Source organism: Pimephales promelas, chromosome 18, assembly GCF_988280905.1.
Source record: "Pimephales promelas chromosome 18, fPimPro1.hap1.1, whole genome shotgun sequence".
Classification (NCBI taxonomy): Eukaryota; Metazoa; Chordata; class Actinopteri; order Cypriniformes; family Leuciscidae; genus Pimephales; species Pimephales promelas.
In genome coordinates, this window is record NC_142786.1 from 17,895,013 (window position 1) to 17,921,673 (window position 26,661).

A 26,661-nucleotide genomic window follows, 5' to 3' on the forward strand; every position below is an offset into this window, starting at 1 on the left:
TGGGGATGGATTCTGGGAAATCTCTCTTATTTTCAATGTTCAATGTTGACAGCTGGACTGGATGTGGTAAAAGTTTAATATATCAACTTGCTCCGCTGAGTACGTCACCTTCTTCGTTGCTCTGATTGGCTTTAGCGCTATTCAATTGCGTGCAGAGAGAATTTGAAAGACAACCGTTTATCCCGCCCCTCGGATTGAGCCGTGTCAATGAAGAGTTTCCAAACCTAACATCTTGATGTAGGTCTGGCATGCCAGGCAATCTCTTCAGAAGACTTCTATTAAGCCACTCTGCTCATTCGGATTTAACTCTTTATGAACATTTTGAAGTGTATGAAAGCATGTTTCCACCATAAAATAAAACATTTTAAAAGACAATTGAGACTTCTCAAAATTGCGAGATAGAAAAATCTGAATTGCGTGTTATGTCAGAATGGCATGATATAAAGTTAGAATTGTGTGATCAACTCAATTGCTTGTTTTTACCTCACAATTCTAACTTTATAACATGGAATTCTGAGAACGAAAGTCAGAACTGTAAGTTTGCGAGATTATATCACACAATTGATAAATAAAATCAGAATTGTGAGATAAAAAGTTTTTTTATTGTGTGGTGCTTCCACAGCTTTGGGTGAACAGACTTTCAACAAAGGGACAGAAATCTCTCAGATTTCATTAACACAACAAACGCTACACAGGATGAGTAAATCAGGGAACTACACTGCGACCAAAATATTCGCATATGCGACCTTTTGAAATCCCATTGAGACCTTAATTTTTAATGGGTTGCAAATGTATCACTGACTATTTTGACGGGTCTGTTTTTTTTAGTTTCTTTCAGGTTGTATTTAGTCTTCTAAAACCTGTCGGGTCGTCCGCTTTTTGTCCCGCCAAAGCCTTTTTTGATCCGCGAGTGTTGTAGAGTAAAATAACTGATGCGTTTGAAAGGGCGCAAACGAGCTGAGAGAGAGAGAGAGAGAGTCTCACGTCTTCACACAACACAAGCACTGTCTTGCTCTCTCTCTCTCTCCCTCTTCGCACATATTCAAAGTCAATGGACATGATAGTAAAAGGTTTGTCTCTTTATAATAGACATGCTAATCACAATCATATAGGCTACCATCTGGGTCTGCATGGCGTCAGGAAAAAGACGCAGAGATGTAAGACACCGTGTCTCTGCCTTACGATGATTTTGGTACACCAAAGGTAGATTTGCGCTCTGAAGTTCGGCTGATAAACTCTGCCATGAGCTAACTAATTATATTGCTAGCGCTGATATTGACATCGACTAACGTTATATGATCACTAGCAGTTTTTTAGACTAGTTTTTTTTTTGGTGCTGTGTAGGCTGTATTGTAATCGCGTGATTCGCGTCAAGACACCTGATTGGCTAATACTACAAACTGAAGATAAATTAAATGATGTTTTATTAAATAATTACTAAAAATATCCCTCTCTTCATCCCACACCCCAAACATGACATAGCCTGCAAAATGTTGTGGAACAGAAACAGCCAGAGATATATTTATAAGCTATCATTTTATTGTCATTACAGTTTGCCAACAGTCCTGCGTCCATGATTCTACATTGATTAAAAAAGAAAATCAAATGTGTTTTCATGGTAATTATTTTATACGGAAATCATTTATTTATAATTCAGATGAGAATAAAGTTAGGGTTAATTAAAAGTAAGGAAAACAAATATATTGATCTGAAATATAGCAAATTAAATTTACATTCATTCAAGTACAATTACCAAACATATATCAAGGTCATTTTGTCTTTTTATTAATTTAATTAATAAACTAATTATATAAAACTATTGTCAATGCACTACAAATAAACTGATTCTATGCCTTTATTAATAAAACTTAACAATTTAAAAAAATACGAGGCTTAAGAGATTTATAAAAATGCCTTCTGCATTTTTGTTTTGCTTTTCACTCCAATGTACTGAAATCGTACCGAACCGTCTGAACCAAGGTATGAACCCAACCGTGACTTCTTTACCGTTCCACCCCTAATGCAGTACAATTTCATTATTATTCATTACTATCCAGAGAGCGGCTTACTATAAATAATTTGTGCGACCAAATCATGTTTTGCGCCAGTAACTGAAAAAGTTAGTAGCGCAAGTGCCACCAGTGGAAAAGGTTAGTGTAGTTCCCTGTAAATGACAGAATTGGCGTTTGGGTGAGCAGTCACGTTAAACAGTCTCTCCGTGAAACTCACCTGCTTCATCTGGCCCTCAGAGACCCCCCCGCGGTAGTAGATGATGCGCGTGGGCTTAAATCGGGTGGACTTGTAGAACTGAATGAGAAGCTCTCGCACCATGTTGGTGAGGTCCTGGATGACCTCCTGGCTGAAGAGCTGCTCCTGGGACAGGTCCTGGCGTGAGGTCTGCACCCGTACCGTGGCACAGTACCGGCTTGGGTGCCCATCCATGCTGCCCACCACTGCGGCGATGGAGGGCTTCTTCCCGTCGCCCGCCGGCGGGTGCGTGACGTCGGCCCCGAGGAAGATCACCGGCTGCTGGAACACCGAGGGCCTGGGGAAACACACACACACACAGGTCAAGTTTCCCTTTCTTGTCAATGCATTTAAAGAGCACCTATTATGCGTCACGTCGATCTCTCTTTAGGGTTTGAGCATGAGAAAGCGCCAGTTCTTCTCTATATTAGTGTCAGTGTTTCTGAACGGGATTGAACACGTCACAATATTCATCATTATAATAATTCATACGGAGAATAAAGGGGCGGGGCCTGGTTGAGTTAGTTAGTAGGGTATTAAACTGGCGGTTATGGACAGGAGCGGGACATTTCCCAAATATACTCGAAGCGCTCGGCCAATCACAACACACTGCTCCAGCTGACCAATCAGAGCACAGTGTGCTTTCAGAAGGAGGGGCTTCATGGAGACAGGAAGTACACAGAGCGTTACTGACAGACTGGGAAGAGAGGAGCCCCAACAATGGAGAATAATCAACATTCAACCTGTTCTAGTAGAGGCTGAAATCCACAAAGGCATAATATGGTCTTTAAAGCCTACGATAGTCAATCCTGTTGCTAGGTGATGGGTTTTTTGTCTAAAAATTGACATTTTATGCAAGCATTGTTTAGGCCACACTCTCATTTACTTTTGATACTTCATGTTGAAAAGATTCAGATCTTTGAGTTTCATTTTCAACTAAAAATCCCCTTTTAGTTTTTCTATTGTGATTTTTAGATTGAAGTACTATAGACAACATAACAGCCTTTATAGCATAATAAACACAGCTATAGCAGAACCCACCTCTGATGTGGCACCAGCACATTGTTGATGCCCCCTAGTTTGGCGTTGATCTTCAGACAGAGGTTGGACAGTGTCTGAGGGGACGTTTTCACCACGTTTTTCACCTGCACGCACTGAGTGGCCATTCCCAGCAGAGTATCTCCGACACGCTTCACCTCCGCTGGAGACGCACAACAACTACTTCAGCATTACAGTGGCAAACCCTCTGACATTTTTTAGGTAGGGTACAAAAAAAACTGACCAAAGAAAACAAAACAAAAAACAAAAACAAAAAAACAATTCATATATGAATGGCAATTCTATTTTATCCCGATTTGAATCGGTTCACAAATTTCAAAAAATCATTGTCTAAAGTGTTATTTTTCTTTAACTTCACAGTACTACAAGTTATTGAAGTTGATCACAATAACCTGCGAACAAAGACTCAATGCGGTGTTCGCGCTGACGGACACAGATCTCGTATACCGTCCTCTTTCACAGTTTCGACAAACTCATTTTTTTTTAAAAATGGCGTTTATCACGTTTTGGAAAAGAGCTCTTCATATATATATATATATATATATATATATATATATTCAATTTCAGTAGTCTTACTACAGGTTTAAATAAAACTTAGTTTATTTAATTTGTATATTATTCTATGTCCTATTGCTTGAAATTTGAATTTTTGTTGCTGTTTTTAATATTTAAAAAATGAAATAAAATTGCCTGCTTTGCTTTATTACAGAAGACTAGAAGACTTCAGTCAGCATAAAGAACATTTGTTTTATAATATTGGATTGACTAAAATGGGAGTAGACCCTAAATAAATTTCAAGGTTCCCATTTGATTCAGTGGAGCCCCTTTCACAAAGCACGTTGATTCCGGGAAATTGCCAGAACGCTTTCTGTGAGAAAGCAAACACGACCCGGGATTGATAGCGGGTTGGGGACCTAATAACATTGCCGGAATCAGTCCCGGAACACGCGCTGTGTGAACAAAAGCCAGGACCAATGCCGTAAGGGGTGTGTCATAGTGATGACGCTCGTGCCATCGCGCGACTCTGTTGCTCTTAGAAGAAAGTTTGTGTTCGTCATTAACAAAGAAAGGATGAACAAATGTCCGCAAACTGGAACGAAGTAGAGAGCAGGAGCTCCTCACTATCCGCGCTGAAGCTGAGATCGTTCACCAGCTTTGTGGAACGGTATGCGTGTGTACATGTTTTCGACGTGCAAGTTACACGTCTCATCCTGACGTCATGTGTCTTTCCGGGATCTTTACGGGTTGTGTTTGAATGCATTTACAGATCCCCGCAAATCACTGGCAGTGTGAATGAACCGAAATCAAACAATCCGAGGACAAACGCCGGGTCACATTATCCGTGTATTTTCCGGAATCTCTGTGAGAAAGGGGCTTGGGATTTGTTGCCCCTCTAGACCTACTAAACGGTGTACCGCAGTCAAACAAGAAAAGCAACAAAACAGTAAACCACAAATCAAAATGCACATATGAGATTGAATCGTCACCCCAGGAATCGATTCGAATCGTGAGGCACCAAAAGATCCCCACCCCTAATGTCTTTACCATAGACGGGTGTTTTTCCAGGCAGAATGACCACAATGAGCTGCAGTCCCACATAAGACATCTTGAGATGCTTGAACATCGGCTCCACGCTGTCTGCGCCCTGGGCGTATTTGCAGAAGCAAGGCTGGCCTTGGATTGGCATCCCTGCATCTTTAGAGATCTTGCGCAGCTGGTCAGTGAAACTCCTAAAAACACAGTGTAAAATCTTTAAAGGAATAGCTCACTTAAGTTCTGTCATCATTTACTCTCCCTCAAGTCACTTCAAACCTGTATATGCATTTCTTTCTTCTGTAGTAGGAAAAGAAATACTGTCGAAGTCAATGGGGTCCATCAATTGTCTGGTTACGCTCATTCTTCATAATATCTTTTGTGTTCAGCAGAAGAAAGAAATTCATACGGTTTTGAAACAACTTGAGGGAACTTAAAGCTTATCTTGACCAGGGTTATTAGTTAATTGAAACTAAAACCAGATTCAAGTTTTAAATCTCAATGAACTAAATTAAGGCATCTAGGTTACTTAAGTTGAACCAACAAATTTGGTGGAAAACGGTGTCTTAATTAAAATCTTCAGTCTTTTTTAGCTTGACTATATTATCGTTAATGAAAAACAGGTGTAAACAATGGAGAAACAAAAGCACATTATAGAATGGAAATAACAGGGTTCGTACAGACACTGTAAAACGAAATTAAGACTTTAAGCACTACTTTTTTGGCTAAATGACTAAAATCAGAGATCTCACTTATCAAACAATATCTTTAATTACTTTTTAGAATTTGAAAGATAATAGATTAGTAAAAATAAAACAAAATGATACAAATAAAGAGCAACACATGCAGTGACTGCAGTATTTTAACCATTGAAATGATACTATGACAAAGACATATAGCTTTCTTATTCAAACTGATTTTTCTCCCATTACTATATGATTGGCCTGAACAATGAGAACCCATTTAATTGCTCATAAATTGAGGCTTGTACGAACCCTGCATTTAGGAATGAGCGGAGTGATCCTTACTTGAGCAGATCCTCTCGGCACTGTTTTTGCGGGGCGAAGCAGGCCACGGCCCAGACCTTGATCTCGATACCCGCGTAAAACTGCTTTCCTCTCATGTCCCAGACGCCCTGGTTAGGCGTGGCCACCGTCTTGTTCTGAGGAGAGAGTCCCTACACTCTTAGTGAACCCCTCGGCTCTCTACCCAACCCACTAACCCATCAAACCCAACATGCCAACCCATCAAACCCAACACAACCCACAAACCCATCTCTGCAGGCCTGGGCTAATGGTGCGTTCAAGTCATCTCGTAAAGATTGTTTTTAAAAGTTGTGTGCACCACAATGTCATAAATTCCAGTGGAAAGCTCGGGATGTTCTTTAAGCCCCGATCTTTACGAGTTGGGGCGTGTGAGTGAACAACATGGCGGAATAGTACAACACTCAAAGGGGTGGGATAACGCCCTTTTCACCAGATGTAAATGAAGTCTGATGTCCTCAGAGTGTGTGTGTGACATTTTAGCTCAAAACACCCCACAGATATTTTTATAGCATGTTAAAGTTTGAGGGTGAGCAAAAACGAGTAGTTTTGCGTCTGTCCCTTTAAATGCAAATGAGCTGCTGCTCCCGGCACTCGTGGAAGCTTGTGTAGGTCCTACCAGCCGTGTGTTGTAGTCCTTATTAAAAAGTGATGTCTGTAAAAGCAAATCTCTCCAAGATATCAATAACTAATGTTGTTTGTTCAAACAGCAACATTACACACTAACTAAAGCTAGAAAAGTGAAATCATAATCAACCGCACCTTCAAAAGGCATTTAGCAGTGATATTGTCAGGCTTTTCTATTTACAGCGCAGTAAGCAAACCACCTGCACAGAATATGATGGCATTATAATATAATGTAATATGTGACGATAAAGTTTGCAGTGGCTTCATAAATGAATTCAAAACACCTGACACACATTTCTTTATTCTTCATTTTCTAGAACTGAGTTTAAGAACCTTGCTGGATTTTTAAGTAATTAAGAGAAAGGTCTCCGCCATCTCCCTCCAATGATAGTGATTTGACACGACTTCCCACATCGCACTTCGATCTTCCCAGGAGGACCTGAACGCACCAGATCACCAGAGAGCACACACAGAATAAACCCTCTCCAGCCTCCTCACACACAGAAGGTTAATAATGAAAAGAATTATAAAGAACTTAGGCCAGAATACAGAAGTTGTTTGACTTTAACAGTAAAGAATGGCTCCAGTGTTCAGGGGTTATGAAAAAAAATTAATAGGTCATATTTCAATTCCAGATGTTTTTGAATCACAAAGTTTAATCAAATATACAGTGGTCAACATTTGAAATGGATCAAAAAAGTTCAAAGTTGTCCTAAGAAAAGAACGGGTATTGTTCAAAATTAATATCTAACTTTGATGAACAGTTTTGACCCATTGTAAATGTTGACTACAAACCAAACATAGCAAAACATAAAACTTATATATATATATATATATTACACACACTATAATCAAATATTAGGGCTGGGTAATAAATATAGATTTCTCGATATTAATCGATTCTCATTTTTACGGACCGATATCGATTCTTAAATCTCAAGAATCGATTAGTCATCCTGTTTCATTTGAATGAATGGGACATTGTATCGCGGCTGCGCGCATCCAAAAAAAAAAAAAAAAAAAAAAACGCAATAATCTTTGTCCTTTGTTACTATTGATATTAAACAAAGTCTCAATTTTCAAATGACGTCCATTTTCTTTAGAAATTCAAAAACATAAATAGCGTTTTGGCGCTGTGGCGTGAGATCGCTCTGGCGCAGCTCAAGAAAAGCAGCGCTGATCTCTCTTCCGGCTTAATAATAGCAGTCACAGCGCGAAATAAACATGAATGAGCTTCTGAAAACGTGTTAAAACATAGAGTACAACTTATCTAAATCCGTATCATGTCACATTGATTCGCTCAATCAGCGTTTCAACCGTGGAAAGACGTCAATTAAACAGCTTGTAATCAATGTCTTGTCATGTATCGTCATATTTACCTCAGAAAACCCACATAACTCGTTAGTCACTAGAAAAAATAACTCTAGAGAGGAGCATTTTGCTAAATATATACACCATTACATATGCATTATAATCTTAATGTTCTTCAATACTTAATGCATATTTGAATAAATCTGGCAAGTTTTTATGACAGCCACCATTTAAATGTTTATATTTCATATAATCTTCTTATTATAAAAATAAATAAAAGTGTAATTTAAGTGTTTGTATAGCTACAAAACAGTTCATTATTACCTTCATATTAGGCTAATGAAGCCTAGTAGGCTACAACTAGATTCCCATAGTTTACAGCATTTAAGAGATTTGATACCCTTGAGAAAAATTGCTATTTATTGTAACTGATATCCAAAATAATCGATATTGAATCGAAATCGAATTGCAAGCTTGTGAATCGAAATCGAACCGAATTGTGAAATTTGTCTCAATACCCAGCCCTATCAAATATAATGAAAAATAATAACAAATAAAATATAATCAAATATATTTATCATATGTTATAACCAAATTAAGAAAATCCCTGAAGACTGAAGCACACATTTAATTAAAAAAAAAGCGCAATCACTCAAGAGGTCACTTCACAGGAATGAATATCAGACTCTACTGGGAGGGTAAAAAAAAAAAAAAAAAAAAATCCCAATATTAAGATGAAAAATGACTGACGAGTAACTCGTTAAAATGAGATGCTTTTAGTCTTAAAGTCCCCCTGTAGTCAATAGTCGTATCCCTTAAAAGTCATCTTTGATCACCAAAATGACATAAATACCCTCGCCTCATTTAGTATGCACAGTTCTATGGATATGCAAATGAGCCCCACCTCCACTCACTCTCTCAGAGATCCACTGGTTGACGATCACACGTTGATCTGATTGGTTACATGGTCGTTTGTGACATCAGAAACACCAGTGATTTCAAACCATGTTTTTGAGACTGTCTTTGGTTCACTGCAGTTTTAAGGAGCAAAATACTCAGCAATGCTGTCCACTTATGAACTTACACATGGTGTGTCTTAAAGCGTATTAAAAACACCACATACAAGCATAAACAACATTAAATGCTGGATTTTCACCACAGGGGGACTATTTTCCTCACTGCATTATATTTGAGCTCCTCAACATGAGTCGCTGCTGAAACACAGGAGTCTGATCATCATGCCTCGGGTTAGTCCATGCACCGCGCGACTAGGGCTGGGCACAAAAATTGATTTTCGATTAATCGTTTTTTAAAATGTGGTCGATCTAAAATCGATTCTCAAAGGCCACGAATTGATTTCTCCATATTTATTCATCCAGTATTAGTGTTCCTCCACTGTTCAGACTTGAGCCTCAACGCTACAGATAATGCTGTGAGAGTTTGTGTGTGTGTTATCTTGAACAAAAGAACCTGATCGTGTTTGATCAAGGCCTGCGACTCTTCTGATGCGTACAATTTCCAGCATCAATTTTTTTTATCCTGCATTAAAATCCTGTCTATTCATTGTATGCATTTGAAACAGAGTTGGGTTCTGTTTTGATGTACCTAAAATAAAAAGAGTTTAATATACAGTATTGTGGCTCTTAATTTCTTTTATTAACCACTTATGCACTTTTGTTCACTGTTTTTTTTTTTAATTTAGCAATTTCTATTAAATCTATTGAGTCGAATCAAAATCGAATTGAGAGCTTGTGAATCGAAATATCTGAATTGATACCCAGCCCTACACACACACAAACACACACACACACACACACACCCGCACCCGAGCCCCAGTACTCACCCTGCTACAGTCCCTCCCGGTGTCAGTACTCACCCGGCCCCCGTACTGGAGCATGGGCGCTGGGAGGACCCGCCCCGTCACCTCCGTCATGTCATTGTGCACCACGATCCCAAACTCCTTCAGGTACGGGTCGGGTCCGCCCACCATGCTGTTGCTTTTCACCTGCAACCATTAATAGGAGCTTTAGTGGAGGAAGCAGCAATCACTGCAAAAATGCTTTTCTTACTTTGTCTTGTTTTCAGTCCAAATATCAAAAAAACCTTAAAATCAAGATGCATTTACTAAGATATTATGTGTTTTCTGGGGAAATAAATCAAAATTAAGTGAGTCGTTGCTTCAAAAAAAAATCTTATCTTATGGCCTTTTTACTACTTTAGCAAAAAAATTCTTAAATTAACATGCATTTACTATTTTCACTGTAAACAAGACAAAAACACTAAGTAAAGAAAAGCATTTTTGCAGTTAATCAAGTTATTACAACTATAATATTCTGGGAACACTTTACAATAAAGGTTCATTAATGCATAATCTAACAACATGCAATACATTTGTTACTATATTTACTAATCTTTGTTAATGTTAGTTAATACAAATCCAGCTGTTCATTGTGTGTTGATGTTAGTTCACAGTGCTTTAATGTTAACAAATACAACCTTTAATTTTAATGACGTATCACTAAATGTTGAAATTCATATCAACTAAGATTAATAAATACTGAAGTATTGTTCTTCATTACAGTCATGCATTCTTAGTTCATGTTAACTCATTTAGGTACTGTAAATAATGAACCTTATTGTAAAGCGTTACCAACATTCTTATATAATAGTTAGGGATGCACCGATGATAATTTTGGCCGTTACAGATAACTCTTTATATTTGAAAGCCGATAACCTATATATTGGACGATAAATCTAAATCCAAATTTTTATACATTTTTTGAGCCCGATTAAAAGTCTCACCATTAAAGAGCCCATCATAGCATTTAAAAATGTTCCTATTTTTGTTTTAGGAGTTCCCAAAAACAGTTTAACATGCATGCAAGGATAAAAAAAACACTTTGTCTTATAATATGCATTTATTTTTAACTGATTTGCTCACCAACTCCCAAATGATTCGTACAACGACTCATTTTTCCAAACCACTCCTTTGCATGACGCTAATCGGTGGTGATTGGTCAGATGACAGACCCAGTCAGTTATTGTTGGTTGGCATAACACAAACATATTGATAAAGCACTGCAGAACTACAAGACGCTCTATTCTTTATGACAACTCCAATAACAGCTACAAACATTTTACATAGGGCTGGGCAAAAAAATCGATTTTTCGATTAATCGTTTTTTAAAATGTGTTCGATTCAAAATCGATTCTCAACGGCCACGAATCGATTTTTTCCATATAAAGGGCTCGCGGACGCGGTGCTGCATCTTCTCGTCTCTCTGCACTATGCAAGCGCCAAACGCTGCAGCTTTCGATACACACACGCGTTCAGGAGTCGGGACATGACGGAATATTCACTTAACAATCGGGCCAGCATTGCATCGTAACCTATGATCGGAACTAACGTTTATCATTTTCACGTCTTTTTGTGTTTTACAAGCAATGTTAAACCATCCCATGCTCGCGGACTCTCAGAGATGTCTTTCACTGCGTGCACAGTACAGGCTAAATCTGCCTCACAAACAGCTCGCCAGAAACAAAAGTTTTGTCCCTGGATTATATCACTTTAACAGTTAAGACACGCAACATTATGTCAAAACTCTGGTCTTGGTGAGTAACCTCGTAAAGACAGTCGGTAATGTCTTAAATTAGCATTAAACGCGTGTGACAGAAAGTTAATTAAACAGTATTCGCGCACTAGTTCTTAAAGTGAACGCAGCCATTTGTGTCAGTCATTAATTCTGTTGTCATAACAACAGAATATAGTATTAATTGTAAGCAATCAGAATTAAAAGCCTTTGTATTTAATTCAGTCTGGACTAAAAAGACTATCCAGTGTTATTTTACATTGGATTCCTTTATTCAGTTTCTGTAGTATTTCTGACATACCCAAAAAACTACCCCAAAATGTCTCTTAATTTGTGTCTTTATTCTATTGTATTTATTTGTGCTACTTTTTTCAATTTAATTCAAAGATTGAAATCAAGCTTCCATACATAAACTCTTAAAACAAAAAACAAAAATAAACAAAAAAATTACATTACCATTTAGGTAAGATCAATGTAAAAAAAAGTCTAAATATTTATATATTTATCTATAGCTATCTTAAAGATAAAATAACATGATACTGATACTTGATCAAGCTGTGTGACTGTTCTGACTTTTTTTGCATCAAAATCCTGTTTATTCTTTGTATGCATTTAGTGTACATAAAATAAAAAGAGTTTTATATACAGGTTTATGGCTCTTAATTTCTTTGTATTAATTAACCACTAGTAAACTTATGTCCACTGTTCTTTTTTATAAATATAGGATTTGTATTACATCTTCATTATAGTCGAATCGAGAATCAAATCAGGAATCGAGAATCGAAAATTGAATCGAGAATCGAAATCGAATCGAACTGAGAGCTTGTGAATCGAAATCGAATCGAAATTGAAATGTGAATCGATACCCAGCCCTAATTTCACATGTTAAAAAAATGACATTGGAGACCTAGAAGCTGCACTGAGCGTAACTTACACACACAAACACACACGCACACACATACTTATTGCGCCTTCCCTTCTCGCGCCCGACGCTACAAAACCGTTCCAAAACCCATAAAAGGAACAATTATTAATAATACTTACAGGTTGTAATTCATAGGAGGAAGCTGATCCATATACACTAGGTAAGTAAGTTACTGAGCCATCTTTCAGGAACAACTGCTTGTGAATCCACATTTGAATTCATTTATGTTTTTGAACGATTCGTCATTAAAATCAGAACACAATCAGGCTATACTGTTGTGGTATCGTTGCAAATATGAACTCTAACCACCGATTCTTCACATGCTCGTCCCTGGTAAATGAAAACAAAGTGGCTGAACTATCTTTGCATTGTAGAACACAGCCTCTTCTCGACATGACGCTATGATGAAGTATTTGAATGTGTAGACTTCAAGTTTACACTTCCGTCTGCGCTAGGCATGTGCCGGTATCAAATTTTCATGCTGCGGTTAATTGATTGAGCTTTTATCACGGTATACGGTATTATCACGATATTTTAATGAAATTATATTTTAATGCTCAAGAAAAACAGATGCATTGTGGGTCTCTAAAAAAAACCCCAACTTGCATCAGAGTGTGTAATTGTGATTTTCAAAACATATGATAACTAAACCGAATTGTTTAAAGTTTAGTGACAACATGTTACGTTGTTTACATGGTAAAATGACTGGTAGGTTACTGTTTGTATTATTCAATTAAATGCTTGGATTTGTTTTTAGTCTTAATTCAATATTGACTTATTTGGATAAATATTAGGTAGGCCCCAGTCTGTTAATGTTTCTCAAGAAAAAAAAAAAAAAAAAATCTCACATAATGCTGTAAACATACAGAGAGAAATTAAATATAATATTTAGCAAAATACTCCTTTTTTATTATTTTTAGTCAACTTATGTGCTGGTCATTATTAAATGGCTTTACTGAGGTAAATGTAACGTTTTGTTACACAACTGTTCTCCTGCAGTGTTACTGACCTCTTTCCGTGTTTGAAAACACTGATTGATCGTTATTATGTATAAGTAAATATACCTTTCGGTGAGTTGTACTGTACTGTATATACATAAAAACTAAAGTAACATGATCGGTTTACTTGAACTGAGGAGCAACGATCAGTGATCAGAACTTAAGAGCTGATTTATCAATAACTATCAATTTAACAATAACAACTTTCATATCAAAAGTAACCTGCTCTGTCTACTCTGTCGGTGTCAGTGTCCTCTTTGCTCTGTGATTTTTCTCTGTGGGAGAGCGTGTGAAAAGTGTCAAATGCATTAACACTAGAACGGCCACAACGGTCATTTTGACCGTTTTGAATTTTATATCTACAATAACTTTGTTGAAAAAAATAATAAAATCCTGCTGGTACCTGACTTTTCCTAAAATTGTCTGTATTTTCATTTAAAATGCTTTTCATATAAATAAAGTTATGTAAACGTAAGGCAAAACAAAAAAAAATGAACATATTTACCTATTTCGGCCATAGACGGTCATATTGACCGCACTGAATTTATATATCCCGCGGTTGATCGTGTTCTCTCCCAACTGTCAACAGAATGGTCTGTCCGATCACCTCTGTAGCTGTGTTTGCTATATAATAATTTCTACATTAGTTGTTGATCAGAAATAAGCAAATAAAACCGGACTACAGTTATCTATAATTCGGATGCAGGGGAACAATCGGAGGTGGAAAGTGACAGCGACGTTTCCTGGGTGCAAGTTAACATTTCCTCCTCATCAGAGAGTGATTCAGAGTCAGAGTCCACATCAAGGAAAAAGAGACGGCTGCTATCATCAGACACGGCCGATCCAGATGGTCCATTCATGTCGGATGATCGTGGTGAGCTCTGCTGCCCTGTCCTGCGCTGTTTGTTTTGCTGCATTGGCTGTTCACTAGTTCTGCGAGTCCTATTATTATTATTAGCCTTGACCGCGTCGCAAATCGTCACTATCTAACATTTTCGTCATAGTTTTTGTCATTCAAACCTAGTTTTTATTTAGTTATTGTCTCGTTTTCGTCTTTGAAAAAATGTGGTTGACAAAAATAATTACGAAAATTATTCATCAACACTGTTTTGAATCTAACGGTCAAAATGACCGTTTGTGGCCGTTCTAGTAGTTTTGGAATTCTGGCACTTCTAGTGTTAAGCGCCTTTCAGACAGGACACGGAATGTGCGACGCTGGCTGCTTGGTTCAACGTTGCCCCTCAGATACAACACGATATACAAATTTACAAATAAAAAGTTGAACTATTTTGAACTTTAACCCAGGCGTGTGTTGGTCGATGCAGCAACAAAACATCCTTGCGCGTATTCCGTGTCCTGTCTGAAAGTCTCAAGGTGAATGTGTGAGAGTTGGCAGCCCTGCGGGGATAAATCGTCGGGAGCGTTCCGCCATGCTTCTACTCCATGTGAGGATTGTTTACATTTAGTGCGCACTGCCGCTTGCACACAGTGCTTATACATGAGGGGATTGTTTACATCAGAGTGCGCGCGTGTTTTGCACAGCATATACGCAATGTTTGAGCGGTTGATGGAAAATAAGCTAATGCGCGCTCAAAAAGTCTAAATTCAAATCTATTATTTTTCATGGTATTTTGAACAGCCTGTGATAACAATATCGTGCATATTCATTACAGCGATTTATCGCATTACCGAATACCGGCACATGTCTAGTCTGCGCGCGCAGTAACTGGGCGCGGCCAATGACATCTCTACGTCACGATGTAACAGCTAATGACTCGTTTCAAAAACAATTCATTTCATAGACTCAGAGTTGACTCACACTTTTGAAAGACAATAACTTTATATACGGTGCACTTTCAGATATAAATCTTTGCAGGATGTTTTCAGTCCCTTAGAGCTATATTCCACACCATATGAACAGTTATTTTTAAAAAATCATTATATTTGTACGTAGCCGTTACGACAGACTTGCGCTGCACATGTTGCACTTTACTGTATTCTCCTTTTTAAAGTGATTCATTTAAAGTGAATACTTTACTGTATTCTCCTTTTTCAAAGTGATTTTAAAGTGATCATGCTTCAAGCAATTCAAAACCATCATGTCGAACATCATGTTAAACTCTGATGTAAGAAACAACCCATTATTTATCGACTGAAAACTTTTTTCTAGGGATGCATCGATATGAACATTTTGGCTGATACCGATAATTCTTTATATTTGAAAGCAGATAACCAATTTATTGGCTGCTAAATATAAATCCAAAGCTTTTACAATTTTGAGAGCAGATTACAAAAACAAAATTATTTATCGTCCAAATTTTATCATTGCACTGATAACGATATCATTATAAATGAACAAATATCGGCCGATACCGAAAATAAATAAATAAATAAATAAATAATAATCACCAGTCTGCTGATCTCCTCCTGTCTGTCTGGGGCCGAGCGGGCCGTCGCCTTGATCATGGTGGAGGTCTGGTTATCTGTGAGTTTCTTTATACAGCGCTGTCCTGCCACTATGTTGCAAACCTTTATGGAGGAAACCAGACAAGTGTTAACACATTACTTTCTGTATGAATAACTGATGTGTGGGCAAGCCTTACCTCGAGGGGCAGGTAAGTGTGCTTCTGCTCCTGCCCCACCTGGAGGCAGGGCAGATGGGGGTATTTGAGCTGCAGGCTGTACTTTTGCTTGAAGTACTGGGCAACGGTGCACTCCATGGCCTGGCCGTTCTCAAGCTGCAAAGGAAATCTGCAGGCACATGCGGAGGAGATGTAACTATCGGTAAATAATGCATCATTTTTTGCAAACACTGATAAAATTTTGAAGACACTAACGTCTGATGGCTGGCTGGGCGGCGCGTGACGTTACACACACGGTACTTCCTCTTCATCTGCCCACAGTGTGTGACCTCCACTTTCAGTCCTAAACACACAATGATATTAACTCAGCAATCAATACACAACCAAAATTTAAGCAGTATTGGCCCTTGATGTAGTGCAACTTTAAAAAAATAAAATAATACTTTTAAAATCAGCAAGGATGCATTAAATTGATCAAAAGCAACAGCACAGACATTTATAATGTTACAAAAAATTCCATTTCTATTCAAAGAAGCCTGAAAAGAAAAAAAGGAAGTTTCCACAAAAAAAATATGAAGCAGCACAAGCGTTTTCAACATCAGCTTTGCATAGGAATAAAACACATTCTCCAATATATTAGAACTGCACAATTTTGGATTAATTGAGAATTATTTTTGTTTGTGATTGTTCAAAATCGAGATCTCTATTTTAAACAAGCAGACAACTTAAAATAATATGTACTTTACTAAAGGATCAAAATGTTTTTGTGAAATGTAAATACTTATACATAAAATTTAAAATCAGATTGAGTGAATCTGACTCACTCAATGACTTCACTTGTTTCATAACTGAATGAATCAGTTTTTATACGAATCTCTTGAATGATTCAATCCCTGCGTCCCAATTCGCATACTATCCATCCCAAATCGTAGTATGTTGAAATGAGTGTTTCAAAGATACCCGGATGGTCTACTTTTTCCGGTCAGAATCCGAAGTGTAGATCGATGCACACTCTAACGGCTGATATTGCCCACAAACCATGGGACGAGGATTCGGTTAGAACTACAAACACGAGTAAGTGTTAAAAAACTACAGACACGTAGTCGAAACGGAGGACGCGCGAGTCCCCGCGGTTGTGTAGAGAGGTTAAATAAAGAGCTTTGATGGATTAATTATCAGTATCTAACCTGACGAAAATGAATTTATTCAATGTTGTACACAATGGCCCTCATTTATCAAAAGTGCGTACACCAAATTTCCAGCGTACACCTTGCGTACACCCAAAACCACGGTGACTTTGAGATTTATCAATATGGACGTGGTGTACGCACGTTAGTGAGGAAATGCGGAGAAAAATTCCTAACACCACTTAACGCACTGAAAAGATATGATTAATGACCCACTGTAAAAAAAACACACAAAAAAACCAACAACAACAACATAGTAATTATAAACTTCGGTGTTTATTTTTGTGCAACGTGGACTTCAATGTTTAATTTGTGTGACTTTACAAAAATCATTTGATTTGTAAGCATATGTATTCCTTCAGTTGCGAGCCTGTGGACTTCACCCTGCCGTTTCAGGATTATCCCGGCAGGTGCGCACGGACACGGTTCGGTAAGGCTTTCATTGACCAAAAATATTATTCAGACTGACAAAATAATAAAAAATAGCTACATTCTTCTTCTTTTAAATAATAATAATACAAATAATAATAACGACATCCTTCTTCTAAATAACAATAAGCGTCATTAATACAAATCATATAGGCCTAATAATAAGAATATTACAAATTGTCATGCAATTATTAATGTGAATGAATGGTACTTCACATCACATCATCATCATCACTATTATACACGTGACGTGATTGGAAATTGAATGCTCATTTCAAAAGACGTGCTGTAAAATAATGCATTGTGATGGGTCATTTCGGCTCCACGTCGGAGAAGTCTTTGCCGTCTTCCGTGTGTCCTTGGCGTAAAATGAGGGCGTGGGGGGAGCGGGGACGTGTTATTCTAATGACGATCGTTTTCGGCCGCGGGATTTATCAAGGGCAGGTATTGCGTACACCTGGATTTCAAAGGTACGCACAGCTTCATAAATCAGGCGGTGAGAGGAGCGTAAGCATAATATTACGCCAAAATATACACCCGTTTCTACTAGGGGTGGCACGGTTCACGAAACCGACGGTTCGGTTTGTATCACGGTTTTAGTGTCACGGTTTTCGGTTCTGTACGGTTCTTGTTATTTTTTTTCTTTTAATCTTTAACACTCCAGAAATGTACTTCAGCATGTGATATATAGCTTAATTATCCACACTTTAGGATACAGTATAAAAAAAATTATATTCATGCAATCATGCACAAACTGAATTTGACTCTTTGACTTTAAGCACATTTTGGGACTATCTCAGAGGAAAGCTAGGTGAGATTTTGATACAGCAAGAGAGAAGACATTGACATGCTTTTCATTTATTTTGAAAAAAAAAAGGAGAATGTGTATCACTATCTCTACAAGAACTTGAGCATTTTTATCACACAAATCTTATTTACACAAAGAAATTAACTTGCATTTATCAACTGACAACTTGTGTAGCTCTTACAAAAATTCTATCTTTTAAAAGAAAAAAAGAGGAACTACACTGTCTTTTATGAATAAGTTAATATACATGAATACCTCATTGCCTGTAATTAGGCTATAGCAATAGCAAAGGCCATAAACAAAGTGAAACATAAGTTCAACCTCAACACAAAAAACAGTATAAACAATGCTTCTATTCCCAAAAAGTGAGGGTACCTTTTTTCACTTGAAATTAAAGTGCAGGATTTCGAAACATATGACTGGAGCTCTTATCTAAACATAAAGTGCCACTGTAACGTTATATTAAAATATCATAACATGAAATCCAAAATGTTCCCACACACCGGACTTATACCATAGACTTATAGGACGCTCGCGCTCCCTCCAACTCCCTCATCTCTCCCACTTGCCATTTCTCCGCGTGCCGTGACCTGCAGCGCTCCATACTCCACTTTTACTGGATTGTTTACTAACTTGAACCGGCATACAGAGCGATCGGTAATGACATCAAATACCACGAAAGTGAGTGACGGAGCCGTCGTTCCCGCTCTAGTTTGATGTTATTCACCGGTCGCTCTGTGCAGCGCCGGTCCAAGTTGAACAAGCTTATGTCGTGCGAAAAGAAAACAAACGTGACATACGGGCACGAGGCTACATTGCGCATGCGTCGAACCGTGAGACGCACACACGCTCCGAACCGAGACGAGCGAACCGAACGGTTCGGGTGTTTTTTCATGTACCGTGCCACCCCTAGTTTCTACGCAACAATGATAAATGAGGGCCATTGCATTTGCAGCAGCATTGTGAACTTTTGTAAAGACACGTTTAGCCATTACGTTTTAAATGCATCATTACATTCAAATTGCAAACACGAGGAGAGCATGGAAGACCCACAACTGGCAGATAAACGTGCTCTCCGAAATGGTAGGAAATAAAATTAGATAGAATGGAGGATTTTAACTGCGACAAGATGATTGACAGGGCAGTTTACGGTGACAGGATGCACGCAGCACATGACAGAGCTGTCCATTAAAGATGACGTAATAGTATGTGCCAAAGCTTGCCTACTCTTTTGCTACACACTCAAAAGTATGTACTTTGTACTCACAAAAAGAGTACATACTTTTAGGACGTAGTATAAGTAAGCGAATTGGGACGCAGCAAGAGACAAACAGTCGCTTGTCGCCACCTACTGGTGTAACGATGAAATTGAGACCATCTTTATTTGAAGCGTCAAGATATTTTCAAAAGGTTTTGATCGCTACTGTAAACATCAGTGTTTATATCCTGACTATAAACTTAATTATTATTAATTGCAAGACAGAAATAATGATACTGTGTGGTTAAAAAAAAAAGACTGTGAAGCTGTTTCATACCTATATATGACACCTGCTCTCTCTGGGTCAGCGGCAGCGCCAACTCAGATCCCAATGTTCGCTGTGATCGTACTTGTCAAAAGTTTAATAGACAATTGGTAATTGTGCAGCTCTACAATATATTACACTTGAAAGTATTAAATTGTAACTTCATATTTTACTGTTTTACTGTATTTTTGATCAAATAAAATGCAGCCTTGATGAGCAAGAAGAGCCTCTTCAAACACATTTTTATAAAAATCATACAATCCCCAAACTTTTGAACAATAAATGACATAATGAACCTGCTCCAGTCCTCACCTCGAATCTCCTTGGTGAACTTGACACGCTGTGAATCTGTGAGGGGTTTGGTTTGCTCGTTGATGTTCTGAATGTCCAGAACCTCACACATGAACTCAATGACAGGCTGGGCTCGGTAGAAGGCTGTCGCTGACACTGGAGTGTGTGAACAAACAACAAAATCAAACATGTGCGATATACGCGTAGTTCAATTCAATACAATTCATATTTATTAGGATGGCGCTTTTCACAACACACAGTTTCAAAGCAGCTTTATAGAAAAAGTCCACATTACAATTTACAGTGACTGTTATCAGAGGTAACCATCTAAGTTAATATGCACATACACAAATCACAGTTAGCTATTAATTTATTTATTTTAACAAATGTAATAATTGAGCTCAACAATGAGCTCATTAAAGTAATGAACACTTGTTTGTTAGCAAATGACTAGTAACACAAAGAAAGCTTCAGAAAGCAAACATACCATCTATGTTGAGCATCATGTTCCACATCGCTGGACGGACCGACTGGTGAAAGCCGAACCACACCTCCCTCCCTCCCCCCAGCGGGTGATAGTAGCCCTCGGGCGGCGAAAAGAAGGATCGGCCCACTGGAGTGTACCTGCGGCACACGAGGCAGAAGAGGACGTGTCAAACACAGGTCATGTGTGACCCGAGACCACAAAACCAGTCTTATGGGTGCATTTGTTTAAATTGAGATTATACAATACATCGTATGAAAGATGAATAAATAAGCTTTCCATTGATGTATGGTTTGTTAGGATAGGACAATATTTGGTCGAAATACAACTATTGAACATCTGGAATCTGATAAAAAAAATAAATAAAAAAAATTTCAAAAAAAAGTTGTGTGATTGTGCGAAAATATATTTACGGAAGGAAATTTACTAATATCTTTGTGGATCATGATCTTCACCTAAAGGAGCAGTTCAAAAAAAACTTTCTGATAATTTACTCACCCCCATGTCATCCAAGATGTCCATCTCTTTCTGTCTTCAGTTGAAAAGAAATTAAGGTTTTTGATGTAAACATTCCAGGATTTTCTCCATATAATGGACTTCAATGGGAACCAAACGGTTCAAGGTCCAAAAGATTTTGAAGCTGCACTTGCTTCAGTGCAGCTTCAAAGGGCTTTAAACGACACCAGACGATGAATAAGGTTCTTATCTAGGACCCTTCAAGTCATGACTCGAAAAAAGATTTGTTCATTTTGATGAACAATTTGAACAGGAGACATTTGACATTAAAAATTTGTGCTTATATAACTTAAACTTTTTATTTATTTTTGAAATGACCAATCGTTTCACTAGATAAGACCCTTTTTCATCGTCTGGTGTCGTTTAAAGCCCTTTGAAGCTGCACTGAAACTCTCATTTGGACCTTGAACCGTTTGGTTCCCATTGAAGTCCATTATATGGAGAAAATCCTGGAATGTTGATCAAAATCCTTAATTTCTTTTCAACTGAAGAAAGAAAGACATGGACATCTTGGATGACATGGGGGTGAGTAAATTATCAGCAAAAGTTTTTCAAAAAGTGAACTACTCCTTTAAACCTACAGTATGCGATTTTTGGCCACCAGGGGTCACTCATTTAAAATAATAACGAAAGACGTACTTTAAAGAAACGTCGGGAAAGAGAGTGGGCTCACGGGAGTTGTTGTCGCTGTCAATGACAACCAGCTCAGCTCATGGCATGACATCATCGTTTCACAAAATATACGGATATACGGCATCTCTCTGTAGATTTAGCTTGTCGAGAAGCTTTAAATGCAACCCCAATGTTTACCTGTGTCATGCTTTTTCTCCTGTCCCAAACCCTTCTCGGGTCATATTTTTCATATGATTTCTGTGAAAAGGCGTTTCTTCATGATTTTTACCTGATCTCGTATAAATTTTACATCAAAATATTTAATGACGTAATAAGAAAGAGATGTCATTAAAAGTGTCTTATTGGTGCGATTAACCAAGCGCTACATAAAACAAACAAAACAAGACCTATGATTTAATAAGATAACATATTATAAAGACAATTCATATTTAATAATTGATTTGCGTTTCGAAACAGTGAATCATTTTGTGAAGCAATTGGTTCAGTTTCCTCCACTCACCCCATCTTGTGACATCACATCCCGTTTTTGGTTTGTTTCGAAGCCTTTGCCCAATTTTGCATTCATATTTCAGTCGAACCGCACCATAGGGTTGTGAATGTGAGGATATTTTCTCACCGGTTAATCGATGTGTGACAACACCGGCAAGGGCTTTTAAATCGCTAATTTAAAGGCAAACATAAAATGCGCACATTTTCACGGGCATACATAACGGTGCGGTAGTGCGGGAAAGAACTGTTTTGTTACTGTGCCCTGAATATGCGGGGCGAAACTAACTTTTGATTGACACTCATGTGATCTGACCAATCAAAATCCACCATTTTTGTCCGACAAAGCTATCCTGGATGCCAGCCCGAACTCCACCCACAACATTTTTTGGTCGGGAAGTTCGGTCTGGACTCGATCCATTGAGGAGAAATTATGATCAGGCAAAAAATGATCGGGCCAATCAAATTGCCAGGGCGGGCTTTATACGATGATGGACAGATGATCTGCAGGGACGTAATCACATTATCAAAGAGCGCTTGTCAAAGATGACTGCACCTGTAGAATTTAGATGTATAGATTCCACTGTAGCGTCTTTTGTAAAATAAATCGACAGCACATTCATTTTAATAGACAAAAAGAGAACTGCAATCAAGGCATTTGTCGATCGGAAAGATATTTTTGGCGTCCTTCCTACATGATTCGGGAAAAGTGTAACTTATCAGCTGGCTCTGACGGTCGTTAAGAAGATGGGACGTAATGAAAAGCCTGTGGTCGTTGTGGTTTCTCCTTTGGTGGCACTCAAGGAGAAGTAAGTAAAAGAAGCAACACTCGTTATTTAACTTCTAAAATAAATAAAGTTAGGCTACGTTCTGTATTTGAAAACTGCGCTATGCAATGGAGTTGACTTACTGTCTTGCTCTGATTGGTTGTCGGTCTACCGACTATCCAATTGAGTGCAGAGGTTTTATTTTTTCCTGGTTTGGTTACGACGCCTCATAATCAAAGCCCAACGGAGGAGTTTCAGACTCATATTCTCTCTTGAAACCAGTCAGGAGAGTTATTAGATTAACATCGGTGGAACTTGGCTTTATCAGGCAATCGGTCACGACACATTAAAGAGCCACAAAACGGTAGGCCTATTTATTGTTTGATTTTCTTTGACTGACCAAATTTGAGAGTTGAGACTTTTTCATATTAAATATTACCTGCTCAGTCCTGTCTGTCAACGCGTTGTCAGTGTCCTCTATTTTTCACCGCTTGAGAACATGGGTTGAATCCGAAATCGCCCCCTAATCTCTCATTTACTAGGCATATTCCCTACATTAGTCCACTAATACTGTTCACTTGAAGGAGTGAATGAGAAGGAGTAAGTAAAAACGAGTGAGCGAATTCGGACAGCCGTTGCTGACAGAGACGCAATCTGACTCGCGTCCCATTTTCTCACAAATCTCTACGTTCGTTTAAGACTGCTCTTATGGACTGCTCTTATTTTGGCATAATTTGTGTTATGGTTTGTTCAAGCCCGAAAGAGAACTCGATACCGACGCGCGTCTTTTCTGTGGGTCGTGTGTGTGTTAATAGGCAGGATTTAACGACTATTGCGTAATTGCGTTCAATATTTTTAAGGCTTTACACTTTTTTTTTGTGTTGACAACCGCGGTGGGCATGTTATGAAACCGGTGTTGCGACTGAACACCGGTAACACAGACTAGTGATGCGCGGGTCAGCTTTTTTCCAACCCGCGGGTCCCGCTTTTATGAAATTATTTGGCGCGCCCCAGCCCGCACCGCACCACTGTATTTTTACAACCTGCCCCGCACCCGCGACCGTTAAATAGACATAGTAGCTACTAGGCATTGTAATGTTAATGAAAACAGCCTTTATTTCAACCTGAAAGTGCTTGGAAACGTCGCCCTGTAAACTGGCAACAACAGACGATTATGAATATGAACCATAAATCAGGTCATATTAATAAACATTTTCAACTTTTACAAAGCAGCATTTGTATTCATCTAATAGGCTAAACCATTTTTTTATTTCTTAGACCCCCACAAATATGTCTTGACATGCTGGAAGTGCCCGTTTGAATATTTTTCACACGAGTTGCACTTCAGGTAGCCGAGATTACTGTTGTCTCCTGCTGCAACTACTTACGAGAACCGCTCCCAAACATTAGATTTAGCAGCCTGACCTTTTTTCTTTTAATCATGTATATTCCCGACCTCAATTTCTCCCGCACCTCGTCTTCCACCTTAACTTTTATTTCTCCGTTGTTGTTGTTGTCGAGGCTGTCGCGTCTGTCGGCGGGAGCTGCTTGACGCGGCGCTTTCATGACGTGTCACGTGACACCAAAGGTTTGGGAGCCTCACGCAAGTTACGTTGCTACGGCAATCATATTGTAACCTTATAAAATATGAAAATAGATATTCCCAATTGCAAGCAACATACATGGATAAAAAAAAAATAATAATAAAACTTAATGACCCGCCCCGGAAATAAAGTGACAATTTCTTTACCCGCCCCAACCCGACCCGCGGGTTACGAGACGACCCGCGCATCACTAACACAGACTACCGTAGCAAGCCTACTGCACCAGAGTTTGTTTGGAGGAAAATGTGGGTCTCGGTCCGCTTGTTTGGGGTTCGGACGGCAGCGTTCACACTCATTCAAGCGAACCGCACTAACAGAGCACCAGAGCTCGTTTGGAAACCAAAGCCACCCTGTGCGAGACTGTGCTTACCGCATTGAGGGCAGGTGCCGAGTGATCACGTCCAGAGCCTGAACAGAGTCTTCCGGGACCTCGTTGAGATGGCCAGACAGCGCTTCCAGGAGCATCTGCAGACTCACCACTGACACCCACTGCAGAGACACCTTAAAGGTCTGATCCTTGCCCTCGCCTGGCAGCGTCACCTCCAGGTCCACCTGAGCCAGGGGGCGGCACACAGGACATGTTAACAGAAGCTTTAGATTTCATATAGGGTCATATATGACAATATTATAATGATGAACCACATGCGACCAAAATTTGTAAGGGTGCAACCAAAATTTTTCCTAAGTCGCACCAGTGCACCTAACGTTCTCGCATGATCGCAGCCGCTGACTCTCCACAAACGAGTCTTTTGTTCTCCTTGCACGCATGAAAATGTTCCGTGCAGTGTGATACGAAATAAATTGTGACCTGAACGTGAACACCAGAGAATCAGTTACAGCAATCAGCAGCAGAAGAAACAGACGACGAAGACACGTTTAAAAATGTAGACTACTTTTTATGGCCTGGTAAAAATATTCTCATATTGAAAAACTAATTCCCATTTTACGAACCCGTTGGGCTATGCTGTTTTCAGTTGATGAATGAATGGAAGATTGTAGCACGCAACGCGCATCCCATCCAATACATCGCAATAATCTTTGTGCTTTGTTACTATTGATATGAAACAAAATCTCAGATTTCAAATTAGGTCCATTTTCTTACGAAATTCAAAAACATAAATAGTGTATTGACGCTGTGGCGTGAGATCGCTCTGGCTCAGCTCAAGTGAAGCAGCAGCGCAGATCACACATGAGCTTCTCTTCCGCCTTAATAATACCACTTACAGCGCGAAATAAACATGAACGAGCATTTGAAAGTGTGTTAAAAGATAGTACAACTTATCGAAATCTGTATCTCTCACATGGAATTGCTCAATCAGTGTTTCAACCGTGGAAAGACGTCAGTTAAACAGCTTTTAAACAACGTAATTTAGCGTCACATTTACCTCAGAAAAAAAAAAAAAAACATATCCAGTGACCATAAACTCATTAGTCAGCTAGAAAAATTAACTCTAGGAGCATTTTGCCAAATATATGCACCATATTACATATTCAATATAATTTTTAATGTTTTTCAATATTTAATGTATGTTGTTTGAAAAATTCAGGCAAGTTTTTATGCAGCCACCATTTAAATGTTTATATGTCATATAGGCTAACATTATTATTATAAAAATAAGTAAAAGTGTAATGTAAGTGTTTGTGTACAAATCAGGTCATTTTTACCTTCAATATGATAGAAGGGTAATGGAACAGTGGGCTACAACTGACTCCCAGTTTACAGCATTAGTTGAGATTTGTTTTCCTTGAGATTTGTGAAAATGTGTCAATACCCTGCCCTAACTTGAAAAGTGTAAAAACAGCACTTTAATTTTTTTTAAATTTATATTTTTATATACAGTATAATTGTTCTTAAAAACAACAAAACAAATTACATCTTATTCGTGTTTAAAAGCATTTACATAATATATATGAATATATGGTGCATGATAAAAAGGTGACCTTGAAATTATGGCGTTAAAGGTGACGCAAGACGAGGAAAAATTTGAGTGCACCTAAAATTTGTGCTGGTGCACCCA

The 26,661-nt window shown here is 38.4% G+C and overlaps 1 protein-coding gene across 8 annotated transcripts in view; it reads right to left on the reverse strand.

Annotated features, from left to right (window-relative positions):
• Positions 1–26,661, reverse strand: part of ago4 (argonaute RISC component 4) — a 76,372-nt gene that overhangs the window by 9,413 nt on the left and 40,298 nt on the right. Inside the window, exons 4-15 of one of the 8 annotated variants that reach the window (XM_089122902.1) lie at positions 25,014–25,195; positions 20,641–20,777; positions 20,175–20,309; positions 19,875–19,946; positions 16,171–16,258; positions 15,937–16,084; positions 15,743–15,862; positions 9,697–9,825; positions 5,868–6,001; positions 4,852–5,036; positions 3,289–3,448; positions 2,230–2,545 (exon numbers count right to left, since the gene is read on the reverse strand). In XM_089122902.1, coding sequence (XP_088979028.1) covers positions 2,230–2,545; positions 3,289–3,448; positions 4,852–5,036; positions 5,868–6,001; positions 9,697–9,825; positions 15,743–15,862; positions 15,937–16,084; positions 16,171–16,258; positions 19,875–19,946; positions 20,175–20,309; positions 20,641–20,777; positions 25,014–25,195 — 1,806 coding nt within the window. Of the gene's footprint in view, positions 1–2,229; positions 2,546–3,288; positions 3,449–4,851; positions 5,037–5,867; positions 6,017–9,663; positions 9,826–15,742; positions 15,863–15,936; positions 16,085–16,170; positions 16,259–19,874; positions 19,947–20,174; positions 20,310–20,640; positions 20,778–25,013; positions 25,196–26,661 lie in introns of all 8 variants that reach the window. The other 7 variants (XM_089122901.1, XM_089122900.1, XM_089122899.1 and 4 more) reach the window with 7 other exon arrangements.